This window comes from Pavona decussata, unplaced genomic scaffold, assembly GCF_977016875.1.
Source record: "Pavona decussata unplaced genomic scaffold, jaPavDecu1.1 SCAFFOLD_71, whole genome shotgun sequence".
Lineage (NCBI taxonomy): Eukaryota > Metazoa > Cnidaria > Anthozoa > Scleractinia > Agariciidae > Pavona > Pavona decussata.
Window position 1 is genome coordinate 2,511,119 of NW_028145490.1, and position 18,222 is coordinate 2,529,340.

An 18,222-nucleotide genomic window follows, 5' to 3' on the forward strand; every position below is an offset into this window, starting at 1 on the left:
TAGTAACATCCTCGTGAGGTTTTTCAGGAACTATTTACAAACTATTTCCAATTTATAAAAGCAAAAATGACAATAAAAACTCGAAATCACAATTTATGCTGGTATTTTATTAAAATTTAAAGCTTATGAAGGAAATGTCTGCCTCAATAGTGTGTCTTTCAGGGTGCGTTTGAAAGATGCCAATGAGGCACTTTGCCTAAGTTCATTATGTAAGTTATTCCATATGTAGGCCCCTCTATAGGAAAATGTGCCCTGGCCTATAGCCGTTCTGTATAGCGGAATCTGCAAAGAGTTCCGTGTACGAGTGTTACGAGTATGTATATTTGAGCGCTTGGTAAACTTGCTCGTTAAGTATTGAGGCGCAAGATCGTTCTGACATTTAAAGGTCAAAACGGAGTCTCTATAGAATAATTGTTCTTTAACAGGAAGCCAGTTTAGCTCTTGAAGCAAAGGTGTTACGTGGTCAAACTTCCTAGAGTTTGTTACGATCTTGCTGGCAAAATTCTGAATAGATTGTAATCTGTTTATATTCTGGAGTGTAGTATTAGACCATACAGACGAGCAGTAAAGCATCTTGCTAAAAACTAATGATGTTATTAACAACTCTAGTGTTTCCTTGTCGAAGCTCCTTTTGACTCTATTTATTTGGCAGAGCTTTGCGAAACAAGATGACACTACACATGAAATATGGTGATCGTAGGTCAGATGGGGGTCAAGAAAGACTCCCAAGTCCTTGGCAGAGTCTGTTGGCTTCAGTGTTTTACCTAAGAATAGCACTCTAGGGTCTTCTGGTAACCTGCTTAACATCTGTCTGGTACCGAGGAAAAGGAGTTTAGTTTTATCGGGATTGATAAGTAGATGGTTCTCACAGCACCATTGAGCTACACTGTGAAGGTCTTGTTCGAGCTTTTCAATGGCAGCATCAACCTCAACGAGAGGAAATGACATGAATACCTTTGAGTCATCCACATACGATTCTAGGTTGCAAAACGTCGGTGACGTGGGTAAATCGTTGAGATAAATGCAGAACAACAATGGTGATAGAATTGCGCCTTGAGGAACTCCGTGAGTTATAGGTAGAGTGTCAGAGTAGGTGGAGCCAATTCTCACCTATTGCCTGCGACCAGTTAAATAGCTCTTGAACCATTTGACAGTAGAGGGTGAGGCTCCTAAGATGGAGAGTTTGTGGAGCAACCTTGCATGGTCTATACTGTCGAAGGCTTTGGATAGATCTAATAGTACTAGTGCTGTTATCTGCTTTTTATCCATTGCTTCGAGTATCTTATCCGTGAGCAGGATGTTTAAGGTCTCTGTAGAATGAGCTTTTTTATTGCCGCTTTGGTGTGAGGTAAGGCGATTGTTTTTCGTGAGATAGGCGCTGAACTGATTCAAAACAATCCTTTCGAGGACCTTTGAAGCTACGGCTAGCAGAGATAACGGCCTGTTGTTGGCAGCTTTTTCATGGTCACCGTCTTTAAGAATCGGAATCACCTCAGCCTCTTTCCAGTTGTCAGGAAATGAGCTAGTAAGGATAGAACAATTGATGATGTCAGTAAGAGGGCCCAGTATGACAGGGAGACAGTCTTTTAGTACACGAGCGCTGATCTTATCCGGTCCCGGAGATTTATTGATTGGGAGAGATGTTACAATTCGGCGAACCTCTTCAACTGACACTGTCCTTAAATTGAATAATTCCATAGAGGTAGTATCTATGCCAGTTTCGGATGAAAAATCTCGGACTATGATGTTATGTTCTTCCCTCAGGCGCTGTACTGCGTCAGCGGCATTTAAGCCGACTTTAGCAAAAAACTGATTGAATTCCTTGGTTAAGACTGTCACATCCTTTGTAAAGGCTGGTCTCTGCTTATCTTTGGAGGGGATGGCGCGATTAATAATTTTCCAGAGTGAGCCAGAGTTGTTTTTATTAGCTGTGACCTCTTCAAAGGTGTGATCTCTTTCAGCTTCTTGTAGCTTTTTCTTGACCAAGTCCCGGGAATGTTTGAAATTTATCCACTCGGTGTCTTGGCGGGACTGTATGAATTGCTTCAGGAGGAGATCTCGCGATCTCATGAGATCCTTGATTTCCTGGTTCACAAAAGGGCACGGTCTACTCCGAAGTTTAATTTGTTTCACGGGAGCGTGTAAGCTCAGGACAGACTGCAAAGTGTCATTTAAAATATTGAGCTTAGAGTCTACATCGGTTTGATCGAAGATAGTGAGCAGGGAATCCGCTTCATTAGCTAGATCCATGACAAGAGATCTGCATTATACTTCTTGTAACTTCGAGTGGTTATGTACTGAGGAGTAGTCTTGGGTTTCTTCAACCTTGAGCTTGACAAAGACAATTGAATGGTCACTTATTGGTCGATGTATTACACCGCTGTCTTGCACTGAATTGTTGGAGGAGACTTGGATAACGTCGAGCAGGGATTGAGTGGTCGATGTTATCCTGGTTGGTTTTGTAATGAGTTGTTTCAGGTTCATATCCGTATAGAATTTCTCCAGAGCTTCGAATTCAGGGCCTGTTTTCTTGAGGCCATCGCAGTTTAGATCGCCTATGATTGTGATCGGTTTGTCAAACAGCAAGGCTTGAATATAGCTGGGCTTAAGTACTTCTTCGAAGGAACTCAGAGGAGAGTCGTCGGGGCGATATGTCACGCAAATTATAGTTGATTTTAGTTTCTTGCATTGGACATTTATCCAAAGCTGATGGAAATTTCGCTCGGATATCGATGACAACTCCTTCAGTACAGATGATTTGAGATCTTTGCGGACATAGGCACCTACTCCGCCGCCTCCTTTGTGAAGTCGATCTAACCTGTGTAATTTGTAACCCTCGATTTGTATCTCTGCTGAAGTGACGGTGGTATTGAGCCATGTTTCAGAGATTGTAATGATGTCGCTTTTCCTTTCAGATGCAAGTTGTCGTAGCTCAAGCAACTGAGCGCGATTTTTTAGCGATCTAATATTCAAATGAAGGATTTCAAGCCCACCGGGCGCTTTGGAAGGTTGTTTGTTTTCTTTAACGCACTTTACTGAGCATAGGTTATGCAAATTAACTCCTCTCTCGCCAGGTTTTGTGTTGTCAGGTTTCCACTGAACATGAGAGATTGCAATATTATGTTTACGGTTTCGGACGGCCTGACCAGAGCGAACTCCTCGTGTTCTCAATATTCCATTGTTTTTCAGCAAATGGAAGGTTTCGTCTGGGATTTTAAATTGCCGTAACCGCAGTTGTAGTAGCTCAGATCTTGAATATTTAATAGCGTTTGAAGCGCGATTATTCAAATTTCGGGAGCTGTTATCCGATGGCTGCAGATGGTTTATTTGAGAGTTTTCCAGCCTTTCAGGTCCCGGGGTGCATTGAATATCCATGTGGATCGTGAGGTCAATCCAGAATAAACGACCAGGAAGTATGAGCGCTGTGCTTCCATGTTTGCTGAGTTTTGTAATCGAGTAGTTGATTGCATGGACTGAAGACTCGATGTGCTTCAATGACGGCCTGAAAAGTGGGCCAGGAAAAGGAGGAAAATTCCGAGTACCAAGCGCATTGGATTCCCCATTGATACTCAATAGGTAGCAGAAGTTCTTATTGCTTTGCAACTTGGTAATGGGAGACTGAGACCTTGGGATAAGTTGATTAAAGACCCCAATTAGGCAGAGCAAATTCCAAAAGCGTGCTGCCATCTTGGCGCATTACATTATAGCCTGTACTGTATAGTTATATAATACTGTATACTGTATAGTTGACTCGAGTGATGGGTTAACCCTAATGAGAAATTTTGCTGGTAAACCCAGGGTACCTTAATTTGTAACCCAAGCACAAGGGTAACTGTCCCTCCTAATTGTGTACAGGCCGTTATATATGTCCTGCTTGCACTACACGGTAGGTTTAATATTACACGCCATATCCCGTTCTGTTGGGTTTGCACAAATAATTCGACGCGGTTGGGTTGTTAACACTCTATTCTCATGTATCTCTGCATTTACTTGTTTACAGCATCATGGCGAGCGATTTCACAACATTGTCACTACCGGTGAAAACTAAAGAAAATAAAGGACAATACAAAATAAACTTAAAGAAAAGGCGAAAGACAAACTAAAGGTGCAAAGAAACTTACATTTTGTGCGGATTTAAACGACGACTTGCTTATAAACTGCGAAGATTCTCAACACACATTCAAGCACGTGCTTCGCTGAAAACTCACTAAGATCACATGATCAAAATACTCGCTACTTTATGTTACGGTCACGAAATGTGAAATAAAAATAAAACGTAAACAAAGTCAAGTCCAAGTTTGTTCATTTTGAAACTAAACATTCCGCCCGCCTTGGGACGATCCGACTTAGGACGCCCAACGTCTCTAGTTCACAGTTAAAGCTTTAGCACTATCAAGGTCATTTTCCAGAAGGCAAAGCTTCTGGATCGGCCGAATATAGACAGAGTCTTTAGTCTTGACCTTAACCGTCCTCACCATCCCGTCAGAGCCAGGGTAGACCTCCAGAACTCGGCCCAGACTCCAATACCCTCTAGGTGCACTGTCATCCATCAACAAAACCAAGGCGTTTGGCTTCAGGTTAGGTAGGGCTCTGTGCTATTTCCCTCGAACTTGCAGTGTCGGCAAATATTCGCGCAACCACCTCTTCCAAAACAGGTCGGCAAGGAATTGAACTTGCTTCCATTTCCTTCTGTACTGGTCCGCCGGTTGAAACACACCTGGAGGAAGGCAGATTGTTTTCCTTTGCATCAGGAAGTGGGCAGGCGTGAGTGGCTGGAGGTCATTCGGGTCATCAGAATTAGCTGTCAGAGCCCGACCATTTAGTACTCGCTCAACTTCCGTCAGAAGGGTTTGGAGGACCGGCTCAGAGACCATTTGGGTTCCAAGGATTGCCTTCAGGACAGTCTTAGCACTGCGCACAAGACGTTCCCAAATTCCTGACATGCTAGAGGCAGTTGGCGGCTGGAAAATCCACTTGCATCCACGCTGAAGTAGCTCACGGTCAATTTTCTGCTGATCCCACTGCTTGATCTCTTCTCTCAGTTCTCGTTCCGCTCCTACAAAGTTGGATCCTCTATCACATCTTAATTCTGAAACCTCTCCACGGCGATTGATGAATCTCCTTAGGCACATTATGAAGTCATCTGTGTTCATTGACTGGACTAATTCGAGGTGAACAGCACGAGTATTCAAACATGTGAACAGACAACACCAGCGCTTTGCTGTACCTCTGCCATGCTTCACTTGGAGGGGACCAAACAGATCCATTCCTGAGTACGAGAACGGAGGCTGGTAAGCCATCATGCGGCTTCTTGGAAGGGGTGCCATTTGCTGAACTATTTGTCTGGCATTCAACCTTTTACAACGAAGGCATCGCCCAAGGATGGAACGAACAAGAACTCTAATCTGAGGGATCCACAGCTTCTCACGCACCCTTGATATGAGGTGCTCGCGCCCCAAGTGGCCAATTGACTCATGAACATGGCGAACAATCACTGCTGTTATGGGATGGTCTCTCGGTAGAATTGCTTGGTTCCTAGCAGCATCAGCGACAGGTGGATTTACTATGCGGCCTTTAACTCTCAGAACGCCATGGTCATCAAGCATTGGGTCCAGGGCAACTATACTGCTGGACGGCCTCACTGCACCTTTGGCCTTTAGGTCTTTAATTTCTTGAGGATAGGCAGAAAGTTGAACGATTCTCGTGATGGCTATAGTAGCTGCATCATAATCTTCAAGGGTCAGGTGGCCTCTCTGGGTAGTCTTTTGATTGCGAAGAAAATGGACAAAGCGGATAAGCCAAGCAACCCGACGTCTTAGCCGGTTCCAATCAGAACAACTGTTCAATATGCGATCCATGACATCTTTGGCCGTTACACTCAGCGGGCTCAATGCAGAGGAGTCTGTCTGTTGAGCGACAGAATGGATGCTTACATCAACATGATTGGCGTGCGCTTCTTTCTTCAATTCTAAAGCTTCGTCCGGGACTTCCTTACAGTCTGCAGTGGGCCAGAGGGATTCTGGCTGCCAGAGAAATTCTGGTCCTCGTAACCAGCGTTGGTTAAATTTCAGATCTGAAGGGTTCAAGCCACGGGAGACATCATCAGCTGGGTTTAAGGCACCTGGTACATGATTCCAGTCATTAGGATGTGAGTTTTCTCTAATCTCTTTCACACGATTGGCGACATAGGTTTGGAATCGGCGCTTCTCATTCTTCAGGTAGTGAAGCACTATTTCGCTATCTGTCCAGTACTTAGTTTGCTGTATGGGCAGATCGAGCTCTTCTCTCAACATCTTGTTTAGGCGCGTGGCAAGGACAGCTGCTTGCAATTCAAGCCTTGGGATGCTAGTGAACTTGATGGGAGCATTTCTTGCCTTTCCCATGACAAACGAGCAATGGATGGAGTCATCTGGATCTACAATCCTCAGGTATGCTGATGCGCCATATCCAACTTCGGAGGCATCTGAGAAGACATGTAACTGAAGTCTGCATTTCTTCGGGTCCACTCCAGGAGGGAAGTAGTAGCGTGGGATACGGAGCTCGGACAAGGAGGGCAGCTGTGTGGTCCAAGATCTCCATCTCTTTAAGAAGTGTTCTTCCAATGGCTGGTCCCAGTCTAGCTTTGCCTTCCATATGTCCTGTATAAGAGCTCTTGCTGTGAGTGCTACGGGCGCAGCAAATCCGAGTGGGTCGTACAATGAACAGACAGCAGACAGGATTCCACGCTTTGTCTCAGGACGGTTCAGGTTCTTGATCTCGAACCCCAGTTCATCAGTCTCGACAAACCAACGAACACCCAGTGCCCTCTCCACCGGCAATTCATCTAGCCTTAGGTCCAGGTTTGGTGTAGCTCTTCTTTGGACAGGAATCGAGGACAAAACTTCTTTGCTGTTGGACATGAACTTCGTTAGGCGAAAACCACCATGATCTAACATTTCGGCGAGGTCTGTTGCCATTCTGGTTGCTAAGGTGTTGCTGCTAAATGACGGTAGCGCGTCGTCAACATAGAAGTTCTTCTCAACAACTGCTGCAACTTCTGGACTGAATTTCTTTGAGTTATCAGTGGCAGTTCTCCTCAGGACAGAGTTGGCAACACATGGGGATGAAGTGGCCCCGAAGATGTGTACCTCCATAACATAAACGTCTGGATGCTGACTGTAGTCGTTAGTCCACCATAGGAAACGCAGAGCATCTTGATCTTCTTTGCGGACGCGCACCTGATGGAACATTGCCTCCACATCGGCAGCTAGGCCAACCTTCCCTTGGCGAAAACGTAGCAGTACTCCAACGAGGCTATTGGTCACGTCTGGGCCTTGGAGAAGACTTCTGTTAAGTGATGTGCCTTCATACTCTGCTGCAGCATCAAAGACTATGCGAAGTTTCCCAGGTTTGTTCGGGTTCATCACTGGATGATGGGGTAAGTACCAGGTGTGTGAGCTCTCTTTAGCTGCTTCTTCAGGGGTAAGCTTGCGGGCATATCCCTTTGATATGTACTCAGTCATAACTGCTCTGTACTTTGCAGCCATTTCCTCATTTCCTGGTTTTGTTAGCCGGCGCCTTAGCAGTTCGACTCGTTTTTCAGCCAGAGTACGGTTGTTTGGTAGTTGCGGCTGATCTTCTTTCCACAAGAGACCGACTTCATAATGGCCATCTACGATTCTTGTTGTGTCCTCAAGAATTTTTAAGGCTCGCTTGTCCTCGATTGACAGTGGCTTATCATCTGACTTTGAGGCTCCGTAATCCTCAGTTTTCCAGAAGCGTTCCATCTGATCTTCCATGCCCACCGAAAGGAAGTTGACTGATGTTTTCCCTTTGTCGTCGCAAGTTAAAGGCCCTGCAATACTCCAGCCAAGCGGAAACCGGTAACCAAAAGGACCGTTGTTGTCTGGTGGGACCCTGACTTCATCTTGCAAATGGGCAGCAGGTACATTGCTTCCTATGATTATGGATACTCGCTTAATGTCAACTTCTGGGAATGTCAGGTCTTGCAGGTGTGGATACTTCGAAACGTCAACAGAATCCGGTAAAATCTGCCCTGACTGATTGAGATCTGGGAGTACGTAGGCTTCATTGACTTCAATACATCTACCGCACCCATCCACGGGACCGAGGGTGAATGACACCCGTTCACTTTCTATTGATTCCTCACTTCTCCTGATAGTCTTGATGCCAATTCGTTGCAAAGTTCCTTCCAGATTAAGCTGATCCGCAAGCTGACGATCAATAAGAGTGTCAGTGCAGCCATTATCTAGAAACCCGTACGTGGAGAGGGAATTGCCATCCTCAGCCGTGATAGTCACAGGAACCACATTTAACAGGACTCGACCTTGCGGGGCAAAAACCTCTGTCGTGCTCACTGAGGCCTGATGGATGTTGGTGGTTTGTGGTGCTGCACCAGATCCCATGCTTTGTTGCTGTGGAGGTACCGTAGCAGAACGGGAATTTGCTTGGTTGTGATTACTGCTTACGCCATTATTGGTTCTCGGCCGGAAACGACGTCCATTGCTGTTTTCCTTGTGTAAAAGTGTCAGATGATGCCCAGGACACTTGGAGCAGGCTGGGGGATCCGGACAAGTAGTACCACTATGGGTTGGGTTGTGACAACCACAGTTAAAGCAGAACCCGTAGGAGGCTGCATACTGTCGCCTTACTGCTACACGATCGCACTGCTTAATGATTGGGCAATCCTGCAGACGATGGGGTGTGGATTTGCAGATTGAGCATTTGATGTGATTTCCTGTCTCTGGGGGCCTTTCAGATTTAGCAGGTGGTACTGTGGAGTCCCTGGGAGGTTCTGGTGGCCTTTCAATTTTAGTTGATGAAATAGTAGAGTCCCTGGGAGGTGGTGGTTTCTTAATCCTGGATGAATTCCGGGTATCCTTGTCTTCACTATTCTCCCTCCTTTGCCTCTGTGGCCCAAAGATTGGGTCGTTTCTTATCGACGCTTGTCTCATAACAAATTTCGCGATATCCTGTGAGCGAGCGGACCTGCCACGATTTACGATCTCATAATTTTCAGTTTGCCACTTTGCAACAAGGTCGTTCGGAAGTCTGCTTACAATTCTCCTCAGGTTGGTAGCCACACTAGCCTCATGCTCAACATCACCTTTCAGGATCTTTGTCGCTGTGTTCAGCTTCTCAGCAAAGTTCAGTAAACTCACATTGTCCCCTGGGGCAAGCTTGGAACCAGATACCAAACCGTCAATGCAGGCTTGTGAAACTTGGATGGGTTTACCGAAACGATCCTCTAGAGTCTTTATGAGGTCTTTGTAGGAGCAGCCTCTGTTTCGTTCGATGACTTCCAGAGCTTCACCTTTCAGAAACTTTGGCAGGTACTCGATTCGCTGCGCGTCGGTTAGAAGTTCACTCTCAAGATGAGTGCGGGTCTGCTCTCGAAAGAAAGGGAAGTCGGCTGGATTCCCATTAAACTGTGTAGGCGTAATGCCATTTAGCAGTTGAACCTTCCACATGGCTGCAACGTGGTCCTTTGGGGTGGTCTCCTCTCTTCTGGTGTCTGGATCAGGCTTTGTCCTGGACTGAAATAAACCTTGAGGCGAGTGTTGTATGGGTGTATGGTTGGAGACATGCGGCACCTCCCTTTTAGACTCTTCTACAGTGGAGTAACTGGGCAAATGAACCGACTTGGAGGATGTTGGTATTTTATCAGAGGGGGTAGAGTGATCTACAGGTGAGATGCCCAAGGTTTTCTCTGTCTTACGTGGGGTTGACTTTGGAAGCTCTTGCCTTTCTGACTCGGAACCTTTGGGTGGACCTTCGCAGCTGTTGAGGTGTGTTTTCTCAATTTCGTCGACGGTCTCAAGCTGACCAGTGTCTTCATCATAGTCCCTTTCGATCTTCCAGTCCAGTTCGGCTAAAGCAGCCTCGTCCTCCAATCGCCTCAATTCCATTCGTGCCTTTTGCCTGGCCAGCTCAGCATCCTCTTCAGCTCTTCGTTTTGCTAGCTCCACTTTCTTCTTGGCCAGAAGCGCGGCTCTTAGCTTCTCTTTCTTACGAGATGATGCCTTAGAGGACACAGAGCTGCCTTGTGACTTCTCACTTTTGACAGAAATTTCATCGTCATGTTTGGGGGCTTCGTGATCCGTTCGCATTCGCTCTTCTTGCTCAAATAAGCTTATAACTGTCTCCTTTAGGGATCTGAACCTTTCCTCGACCTCTTGTAGACGTTTCCTCTGATTTATGCACGGAAGATACCTTGAATGAATTTCCTCAAAAGATTTCCAAGCACGAGTGACACTTTCTACCATTCGACCAGCAGATAGGACGTCCCAATTAGTGTAGAGACATGTACGTAATTGCTGAGTTTCAGTTGCAACATAGTCAGCGATTTTGTTCCAAGAAGATGCTAGTCTGTGCTGTTCACTTATTTCTCGCTGACGGATGACTTCACTAAAATCTATTTGAGTATTTGGAAGGGGATTTTGACGTAGTGAGTAACCAAAGGCTCCTCGAGCTAGCGGGGGCCTAAAGACCTCAGGAGGTAATGCAAAGGCAGCGGCCCCGATGTCAACAGGAAAATCTTCATTTGTGTTAGCCATTAGGTTTGTTCCAAGGCCCATTAAATTAATTTCCCCACCTGATTCAATCCGGCCAGTTCCTCGATCCTCAGTCCCGCGGTCCGGTCCACTAGTTTTCGACTCTCCAATGCCACCGCTCGAGGGGTCCATTACTTCTCGCAAAAGCCGAGCAAAACGGCAATGTCCTTCAAATCGTCGCCTTGCTAACCAAAAATTTTTCACAATGTTGGGTTTGCACAAATAATTCGACGCGGTTGGGTTGTTAACACTCTATTCTCATGTATCTCTGCATTTACTTGTTTACAGCATCATGGCGAGCGATTTCACAACATTGTCACTACCGGTGAAAACTAAAGAAAATAAAGGACAATACAAAATAAACTTAAAGAAAAGGCGAAAGACAAACTAAAGGTGCAAAGAAACTTACATTTTGTGCGGATTTAAACGACGACTTGCTTATAAACTGCGAAGATTCTCAACACACATTCAAGCACGTACTCACTAAGATCACATGATCAAAATACTCGCTACTTTATGTTACGGTCACGAAATGTGAAATAAAAATAAAACGTAAACAAAGTCAAGTCCAAGTTTGATCATTTTGAAACTAAACACGTTCCAACTTGCAAAAATCACGCATTACTAATAAAACCTACCCAAGGAGTCATCTGATTTCCAGCAGTTCACAATTTCACGTACGAATTCCACATACAAGTGCTCAAGTTCACAATCGGTGAGGACATTTCACTGTGTTCATCCGCCATAATGGTTTCAGAGCAAGAGCGAAACCTGGGAATAGCACAGTTGGGTTGTGGGATACAATGTCATTTGCTAGGTGCGATGGGAGCAAGATGGGAGCACAGGGTAAGGAGGGTTCATAATTATTTTATTTACGTTGATGGCGGGCTTTATGTTTTATATTTTTGGAAGTGAATTTTTCTCCCAACCCTCTGCCCCGGATAAGAATTTTTTTCTTTGCCCCGCCCCTCCCCCCCTGTACAGCCAGGTGATATCCTGCAAACCAAATAATTCCATGAAGAGAGCTCTTGAAACAGTATTTAACTGAGAAACAAAACGGTTGTTTACGAAGTGGTCGCTTACGGGAGGTGGTCGCTTACGAGAAGTGGTCGCTATGAGAGAGTTGACTGTAGCTTTTTTCTTATCTTTGATTACAACCTTTTCGCCACCCTAGTGCCTGGAACAAATCATTCAAATTACTATCATAACTAGCAGGAAATTAAAATATTTTAAAGTTTGGTTGATGTTAGTATAGACCCCCAGAGATTTAGCTGATGCTACCTGTTCCACAGCAATGCCATTTATAGCTTGGACCCCAGTTAGAGAAGGATTTCTAAAAGATGCGCTAACTGCCTAACGGATACAATCAGTAGCGTAATCTCAGTTTTTGCCGGTCAGGTTTAGGGTAATTGTTGGCTGATAACCATTTTGCACTTTATTTAGATCATATACAATTCAGACAATCATTTAAATGCTTAACGTCAGGCTGGTTTCGTCAGGGTATATCCTTGTTTGTGAAAACTGCAAAAAGGGTAGAGGTCCTAGAATTGTTCCTTGAGGAACACCGCATGTCAAAACGTTTGGGGTTTTACTTAGAACAATTAAAATGACAAATTTGAGTTCGATTATCTGAGTCAGACTTGAAACTGAAAAAGCAGGGGTTTCACCGTATAAACCACATTCAAAAAATGGCTGTTTGATTTTCCAAAAATCATTCTAATATTTCATGCAAAGAATACTTACACAATTTGCAACCTTTACATATGTTATATGTAGCCCCCTACCAATTTTTTTTCTTTTTTAACTGTTCTCATCATACAAACTGACTGTAACCTCATAGTTAAGTATAACCTCTTTAATTTACCTGTAATTAGATTCTTCCATGCTTCTGGGGATGAAAATCATTTGTGGTCACTCTTGAATGAGGTCTATACTTATACTGTATGACCAGTTATAATGCAGTGGTTTGATGAAGATGGAAAGCTAATAATCCTCATCTTCATCAAACCACTGCACGATGAGAGTGACAGTTTGAGTGTTAGCGAGAGTGATGCCCAGCGACTGTGAACGTGCATCATCACCGGCAAAAAAAAAGGTGCAGCACTAGAAGTGACAGAAGTGCAGAACGTTCCACAACTTCTGCGTTCAACAGGTGAATCACAAGTTTGTACAGCTGCCGACACCTGAGGCTAGCTTCATCACCACTTGTGTAACGTAGAGAACGGAATTAAAAACACCGTTCAGAGATCTAACGAGTATCAGAGTGAGTTCATCAGTTATTGAAGTAGACTTTTCATTCTCATTTAAATTAGCTCCAAAAAAGTATACCCAGTATTTTATATATTGCAGATTCCTTGTTTACAGTTCCATATAGTGACGTAATGACTGATAACGAAAACATAGCATTTTTAACAGAACCTTTTTAATGGTCCCCCTTTCATCTTGCTCTACATTTAGTGAAAATTCCATAGCTCGAAATCCCCCAAATCCTATCCTTGAAAAATCGTGATCCCCTCGAAATCATCGTAGCCCCGCCCCCGTCTGCATAATTTATGAACCCGATAACAGCTATCAAATATAATGCACGTGTCTTCCTTACTACTGAATGCGTATAAAAGCTCCTTGCACTTTGTATATGTAGTGGAGGCATTCTCTCAACCGATGGCCCCAGGTTCTTCTCAGCATCGTCAGGAACGCGTTGAGGGTCTCCATATTTTAAAGATGTTATGTAACTATCACTGACTGTAACTGATTAGTAAACAATTAACTCAGGGCGCGTGCTTGCAAGTAAGGATCACCTGATTATGCAATCTGGATAGTATTTCCCGTCGAGACATTAGCATCAGTACGAGTGGAGAAAGAAAGAAAGGAAGAAAGAAAGGAAGGAAGAATGCTAACGCGGAAAGGATATCTAGAAAATAGATCGGAGAATAGAGGTATGATTTCGCTATTGTTATGTATTTGCATGCTTAATGCTCGTTCTGATTGCCAGATCGTATTCTTAATAGTAGTATTTACGGTAAATAAATTTAATGAGCGAGTTACGCCCCCTTTTATGCAGGTTGCTATATTGTAAATTTCTCTGTGTTCCGAATATATAGTTACAGGGGTGTTGCTATAATTATCCTTTCAGTTTTTACGTGACTCTTACCACAACCCAATAAAAGCTTGAAAGAAAGATTGGTTTGGATTCATAGTAAAGCTTAGCTGCACGAACATCCATTTCTTATGTTTTGTGTGCGGCATTCGTTCAACCGCAGCAGTAAAAAAGCTTTTGGGGCTAAAACCCAATCGAACTGAACGAAGAATATGTCCGTTTAAACAGAGAATAGCGAAGATGAACTACAAGGTCTTTTCTGCTCGAACCAAAGAGAATTAGAGAAATGACCGAAAAAGGTGAGAGCCCATCAATTCAGTTGTATGGTCAGCTCAGCGAAATTGGAGAAGGCAACTAAATTTGAAGACTTACTGGCGGACTCAGAGAGCCCGTCAGTTCTTTAGCAAGAGCGTGCCTTTCTTGAGTTAAGGAGGGAAATCATGTCAGCGACAGTTGTCATTCGGAAGGCTTGAAAGCGTTTTGGAGAGTGTGGAGGAACGACGCGTCGCAACCGAGAAATCGACACCCTGGAACGCGAAAACTCCGGCACCCTGAGCAAAATAGCCAGAGGCTTTTTTTTTTAAAGAAGCCTCTGGGAAGCAAGACAAAAAAGATTCGATTTCAAAAGAGCGTCTTCAAGTTCTCGAAACTCACGGCGACGATCCGGCTCGTCTTTTGTACAAATAATAGTTATAATAATAGCAATCAGAAAAAGAACGAAATAGGAGCCAAAGTGGCCAGCGAGACTAGGTGAAGAACTAAAGTTTGCCGATATTGTAGTACAAAAGACGGCCGCCCTTCGAGAACACGAAACCGAAATGAAAAGAAAAAAAAGAACAAATCGCCTAAGACCTCGCCGCCGCGAAGGCCAAAATAGAAGCAATATAGTCACGAAAGTTCAAAAAGCAAATGAAGACTTTTTGGAGGGTGTCTCGAGGTTAAGACCCCTCGATAACTGATTAGGGTTCAGTCGTTTTCTTTTTTTATTTCTAAGTTTCGAATACATCCCTAAAATACATTTCGAGTCGGTTTTCGCACTTGAGAAACACCATTTGAATTGATGGCCATACAAAGGTTTTGAATTAGCCTGAGGGGCGTAGCTACGATGACCATATACACACGAACGCACGTGCATACACTTGAAATCCTACAAACTGAAAATGATTATAAAAGAAAAAAATAAAAAATAAATAAATAAATAAGAAGTTAATCTTGGGGCTCTAGAAGATTTTCTTAGACTGCAGTTCGTTGAATTTTAGCGAGACAAAACAAGAGATATTTTCTTTTTCTATCAGGTCATCAGGTTATCAGGTTAGTTTAATTGAATAATTACGGTTGATTACTCAAGTCTCCTAGACTTGTCGTCGCTTTGTGTGTGGTGGGTGTAAAGGCCATATTTGCCGTCTCGTAATTTTTCATATTCATAAGCCTAAGGATGTTGACATTGGTAATATATAAGGTCGTCTCTAATTTTGCAGATGTTAAAGACATGCGTTTGTCTCTTTGCCTGAAAACAATCTGATAACAATATATTTTTTTGTCTCAGTGCGGAGCTGGGCTCGATCTCCGCAGCTCTCTAGGGACCGTTGAGCGTGGGCTCATTTCCCAAGCAGCGGCTGGTAATCGAGCCTATGCGCAAATGGGGGAATTTTTCGATCTTCGATCTCCCTTAACCCGGGCGGATTTGTTAAAAGCAGGCTGGGCCTTGTTGCCTTGCAGCAGAAAAAAAAAATGTAATTCACCGACTTAGGTCCGTGCCTATTGGGAAAATCTCTGCCACTGTGTTTTTTTTCAATAAAGACCTTCCGCCGGTGAATAACATATCATTATGACTGCAAATAGCTACAAATGGAGCGGAGGGTCTTGCCTTTAGTTAAAATTCATGCTGGTTAGCTAAAAAAATGCTTAAAATGTGTGGCATTTTACTTGTCAAATTCTTGAAAAATTGTCGCGGAAAAGGCTGGAAATAGAATCGGCTTGTTTTCAAAATTTTCTGTGTGGGGTAGGAAGGGGCAAGGGGGTGGAGGGCATGCCCCTAGACCTCCCCAGCGGTTCTCGCCTTTTGTGCCCAATATTTAGCCCTCTTAGCCTGCCAACACTGACGTATTTCCGGGCTGTCGATTCTCTCCGTTATTTTATAATTACTGTATAATTAGTTTTTACTGTATAATTAATTGTTACCTTAACTGTATTATTGCCTCTGAAAATCCTCTTTGGGGAAGTGGTAATAAAATATAATCAATTAAAGCAAGTGACACATTCGGACACCAACCCACGGCCTGCATGGCCAGTACTTTACGCATGCGCACAGCCATATAACCCGGGCAATGGCAGCCATGGACGGCTGTTTCGGCCTTGTTAGGCCTCATCAGAATGGCATAGCCGCCGGGCACCGAACGACCAGAAGGCCGTGTATCAGACACCCTTCACTGCCGAGGCGGGTGTAAAACACCCCTTTAAGCGACAGCTCCACCGCACACATGTGGTAGCTGTTGGCTGGGAACCGCACGGCAGTTCTCCCACGGCATGCGCTGGGAAGGTGTATGTATTTTTCAGCGGAGAGAAGCGACAGCCGCAAATACGTTTGCGTTCGCGGGCTATACCCCTCCTTGCATACACTGCGAAATGGTCCAGCTACACCCCTGGTTAAACAAAGTTCCAGTTATGGCTTTCGAGAATTTCACGGAAATTCAATAGCCTGCGAGCAGAAAAATTCAATTCAGTCTTTAACACTTAGGTGCGTAACATGCAGGAATTCTGGCTTTCGATATGCCGTGTTTCGAACGAAAGACCGTTTCAACTAACTTTACTATCAGACTAGAAATTTTAATTTAGCAGTTGTGGGCGAAACAACCGCGAGAATTAAGACCCACGAAAATTCTATATGATTCCCGGTTCGAAAATGTTTGTGTAAGTCGATTTCCGGTACGAATTTCAGTCTCATTCTGAGCATCGAGTACTATTCAATGACTCCCTGTGATGCTGTTATTGTTTTGTCTTTTTTATAAAGGCTTCAACTCTATAGGTACGCATAATACGAAAATATATAAAAACGTAAGCTTACGTACACAAGACATCATAAAAATGTGGGTCACATTGGTCTCCCCAATGTACGATAGAGACTTAAACATCAGGCCCGGGTTGTTCAAAGAATGGATAACTCTCTCCAATGGATAAACCGCAATCCAGCGGATAAAATGTATTCCAACCAATACGCTTTATCCACTGGGTAAAGCTATCCGCTCTTTGAACAACTGACAGCAGGTGAGGAGATGGTGTTCCTTAAAATATAGCAACTTGTATGGTTTCTTACATTATGGCGGTGAATTTTTTCTATGTTCTTGTTTGTGACGGCTTCCTAGAGTTTGGTTTAAGCGATGTTATTTACAACACACGAAAGGTACTGGAAATGTTCCCTGGGACCGAATTAACGCTTTAAAGCAGTGCTTGAGGGACATTAATAGGCCATTTCCGAGTTGCTGCGAACCTCACTATGAAAGCGAGGCTACTTTTCCTACGAAAATTAATTTTGTTTGCATATGACTGAAAACTAATTTTCATGACAAAAACTTAGCACTTAGCCTCGCTTTCATAATGAGGTTTAAAGTAACTCGAAAATGGTCTATTAATTGCCCATGAATTTAAATACACAGTCGAATCTGTGTTAAGTGGAACCGTATCAAGCGGTCACCCTCTATTAAACAGTCAGTTACCAAACTCCCGAAAATAATTACTTCCCTTAATTATTGTTATTTCGACTCGACCTCCATCGAGCGCTCAGCTCTATTAATTTGTCGCGAGCGTCCTTTACTAATTCAAAAGGAAAATCACTCAAACATAATAACGAATAGCATGCCAGGTAATCCAATTTCTAATGTCCAGCAATACTGACTGTACGATCTTGGCTTAATGTTTTCTTAGTCCATTTTTACCTCGTGAATTTGAGGCGTCTTGTTATGATTATCGATATCCTTTCACTTTTTCATCTATTCTAACCACAACCAAATAAGAGTTCGAAAGAATGATTGGTTTGGATTTCGTAGTAAAGCTCAGCTCCGCGAACTGATACATCTCCTGTATTTTGTGTGCATTCGTTCAACCACCACAATCACAGTGAACGGAAAAGATCAAAGTTCAAAGCTCACAGTGTTTTACCTGCAGCAAACCCGTTCTTCTTAATCTTCTTACAAGTAACATGAAAGAAAGCCAGCAAATACCGGGTCAAAATCTAACTTGAATATTCAACTATGGCTGTTATGGAAGACGTGCTAAAGTATGTTTACACTAGAAATGTTTCAGTTGCCAAAGAAAGAGACCGCCATATTATTGCAGCAGCAGATTACTTTCTTTGCTAGGCGGCATTAAAGCAATGGTCAACAACTTATTGAAGTAGACTGTGACTAACGAAGCTGTATTTTTAATTATTATTTTGTAGAGAAATACCCTTGCATGGAACTGAAAGAAAAATTCCAGCACTATAGTTGATCCAGTCAAATTTTATTACTGTTATGGAAACAGAAGGCTTTCTTAACCTTGATGTCAGGCAAGCCATGGAACGGTTTTCTTCACACT

The 18,222-nt window shown here is 43.6% G+C and overlaps 1 protein-coding gene across 1 annotated transcript; it reads right to left on the reverse strand.

Annotated features, from left to right (window-relative positions):
• Positions 1-3,948: 3,948 nt before the first annotated feature.
• On the reverse strand, positions 3,949-11,164 carry LOC146477315 (uncharacterized). Its single transcript, XM_085113522.1, has 3 exons — positions 10,963-11,164; positions 4,122-10,885; positions 3,949-4,044 (listed from the first exon to the last, which is right to left on the reverse strand). The coding sequence occupies exon 2, from the start codon at positions 10,683-10,685 to the stop codon at positions 4,596-4,598; it is 6,090 nt and encodes a 2,029-aa protein (XP_084969648.1). The 5' UTR covers positions 10,686-10,885; positions 10,963-11,164; the 3' UTR covers positions 3,949-4,044; positions 4,122-4,595.
• Positions 11,165-18,222: the final 7,058 nt, after the last annotated feature.

Excerpts from the sequence above, each read along its gene's own strand:
- LOC146477315 (XM_085113522.1), bottom strand. The coding sequence starts at position 10,685 with ATGGACCCCTCGAGCGGTGGCATTGGAGAGTCGAAAACTAGTGGACCG.